The following is a 2,326-nucleotide window of genomic DNA, read 5'->3' as shown; positions in this document are numbered from 1 at the left end:
AAAAAAAGATAAGGGCAGAAAGATCTTTTTATGAGCTTATTATGAGAGCGTGAGAACACTTTGGTGTGATCTATACTGTGACTGAAATGGTGGACGCTTTTTTTTTTTTTAAGTCTGAGTGTCACTCTGTTGCCCAGGCTGGGTTGCAGTGGCATGCTCACGGCCACTACAGCCTCAACCGACTGGACTCAGGCGATCCTTCCGCTTCAGCCTTCCAAATAGCTGGAACTACAGGCGTGCACCACCACGCCTGGCTAATTTTTTGGTTTTTTGTAGAGACAAGTTCACGCCAAGTTGCCCAGGCTGGTCTCAAAACCTGTGGGCTCAGGTAATCCTCTCGCCTCCACCTCCCAAAGTGCTGGAATTACAGGCATGAGCCACCATGCCCGGCTATCATGCCACACTTGTAAAGGCAGGAAAGTCAAGAACTCGGTTTTGGTTTCAGTAAGGAAAATGCCATGAAGGCGTGAGAGTAGCGTGCAGGGAGCGAACTCTGGGTCTCCCTAAGCACTCGCCACTCCCTTTGCATCTGCCCAAGAGCCTGCAGATTCTTGTACATCCCCATTTTTTTTTTTTTGAGTCGAGTCTCACTCTGTCACCCAGGTTGGAGTGCAGTGGCACACTGCTCACAGCCACCACAGCCTCGACCCGCTGGGCTCAGGCGATCCCTCCGCCTCAGCCTTCCAATTAGCTGGAACTACAGGCGTCCACTACCATGCCTGGCTAATTTTTTGATCTATTGTAGAGACGGGGTCTCACCAAGTTGCCCAGGCTGGTCTTGAACCCCTGAACTCAGGCAATCCTTTCGCCTCAGCCTCCCCACATCCCCACTTCTAAGCCCCAAGACCCTATGTCCCCAAACACTTTGTCAATGTCTGGTCTTCTTTTTGTGACCCCATTAGAAAACAAAAATGACCAGAGAGGTTATTACCCTAGTCTCGTGATAAGGATGTCCATTTTTGGCCTATGTTTAAAACTCTGCTAGCGTCTATGAGTTTCATGAAATTAAAAATGCACCTTTCCTTACCTGCCAAATTTATTTACCAAGGGACCGACTAGGAGGGAGCCAATGAAGCCCCCAAAGGGAAACATGGACACAGTTAGAGACCACAGCAACGTCAAGGAGAAGTCATCCATGACCTCACCGGTTCTGATATAGTAGATTTCACTGTAAAATTGCTGCATGAACTGGGAACAAAGCAAAACACAACACAGAAATAATGTAATCTGGTTTTGCAGAAAGAACAACATCACACTGTTAAACCACCCAACGGGATAACCTGGACACACAGAAATCCAGATTATTAAGTGGGGCAAAGGGGTCAGGACAAAGCTTCATGAACAGCAAGCTAGCAGGAGGCACCCATGGGAGGTCAGTGAGGCTTCTGATGGGCAAACCTTCAGTACATTTCAGAAAGGAATGATATCGGGCATGATGGCTCACGCCTGTAATCCCAGCACTTTGAGAGGCCAAGGAGAGAGGATTGACTGAGCCCATGGGTTCAAGACCAGACTGGGCAACATGGAGACATCTTGTCTCTACAATAAATCAAAAATTTAGCCAGGCATGGTGGCATGAGCCTATAGTTCCAGCTACTTGGAAGGCTGAGGCAGAAGGATCTCCTGAGCCCAGCAAGTTGAAGCTGCAGTGGCCATGAGCATGGCACTGCACTCCAGCCTGGACGACAGAGTAAGACTCCGACTCAAAAATAAATAAACAAACAAGGAATGACACTAGTCATCCAGTCAGTTGGGTGGTGCCTCCCTTCTCTGGACTCCTTTATAAGTTGCAAGGCCACAGAAGATCTGAGCCCCCTCCTGGAGCCCAGCCCATGAGGATCATTGGGACCTGGCTCCTGGGTGTCCTCCATGAGAAGTGGACGTCTGGGGTCCTGGTTCATCCCAAGGACCTGTGCTTGCCGGTTCCCTTGGCTCTGGGTTGAGTCCTGAGGGTGTTTTGCTCTCTCTTGGCTTGAGGACCCACTGTGTGCCCTGCATCCATTCCCCCAGCTGGCCATACCCAGCCACAGGCTGCACTCACCTCCTTCCCTGTTTATTCAGGATCTGAGTCTCCTCACCACAGCAACCTACCTCTCTTGGAGAGTTGACAACAGCCACATTGTACCCATACTGGAAGGATGACCCGAAGGCAGCTATGAGGGTTGCCAGGGCAAGCACAAGCGTCAGCCTCTGCAGGGAGATCACAGCTTCGGTCAGGAAGCAGCCCCCTTGACTTCAGAGTCTTACGGAAAGACATAACAGAGTCGGCTCGGTGGCTCAGCCTGTAATCCCACGCCCTGGGAGGCTGAGGTGAGTGGATTGCCTG

General features: G+C 50.6%; 1 protein-coding gene across 1 annotated transcript in view; it reads right to left on the bottom strand.

Moving 5' to 3' along the window:
- SLC2A5 (solute carrier family 2 member 5) overlaps window positions 1–2,326 on the bottom strand; it is a 32,474-nt gene that overhangs the window by 16,499 nt on the left and 13,649 nt on the right. Inside the window, exons 2-3 of the mRNA XM_008068952.1 lie at window positions 2,092–2,190; window positions 1,028–1,188 (exon numbers count right to left, since the gene is read on the bottom strand). Of these exons, the coding sequence (XP_008067143.1) occupies window positions 1,028–1,188; window positions 2,092–2,190 (260 nt within the window). The remainder of the gene's footprint in view (window positions 1–1,027; window positions 1,189–2,091; window positions 2,191–2,326) is intronic.

The sequence above is a fragment of the Carlito syrichta genome, unplaced genomic scaffold (genome assembly GCF_000164805.1).
Source record: "Carlito syrichta isolate Samal-C Ts95f unplaced genomic scaffold, Tarsius_syrichta-2.0.1 Scaffold311703, whole genome shotgun sequence".
NCBI classification, from domain to species: domain Eukaryota; kingdom Metazoa; phylum Chordata; class Mammalia; order Primates; family Tarsiidae; genus Carlito; species Carlito syrichta.
The sequence above is the reverse complement of the archived record's forward strand: the minus strand, read 5'-3'. Positions and strand labels throughout refer to the sequence as shown.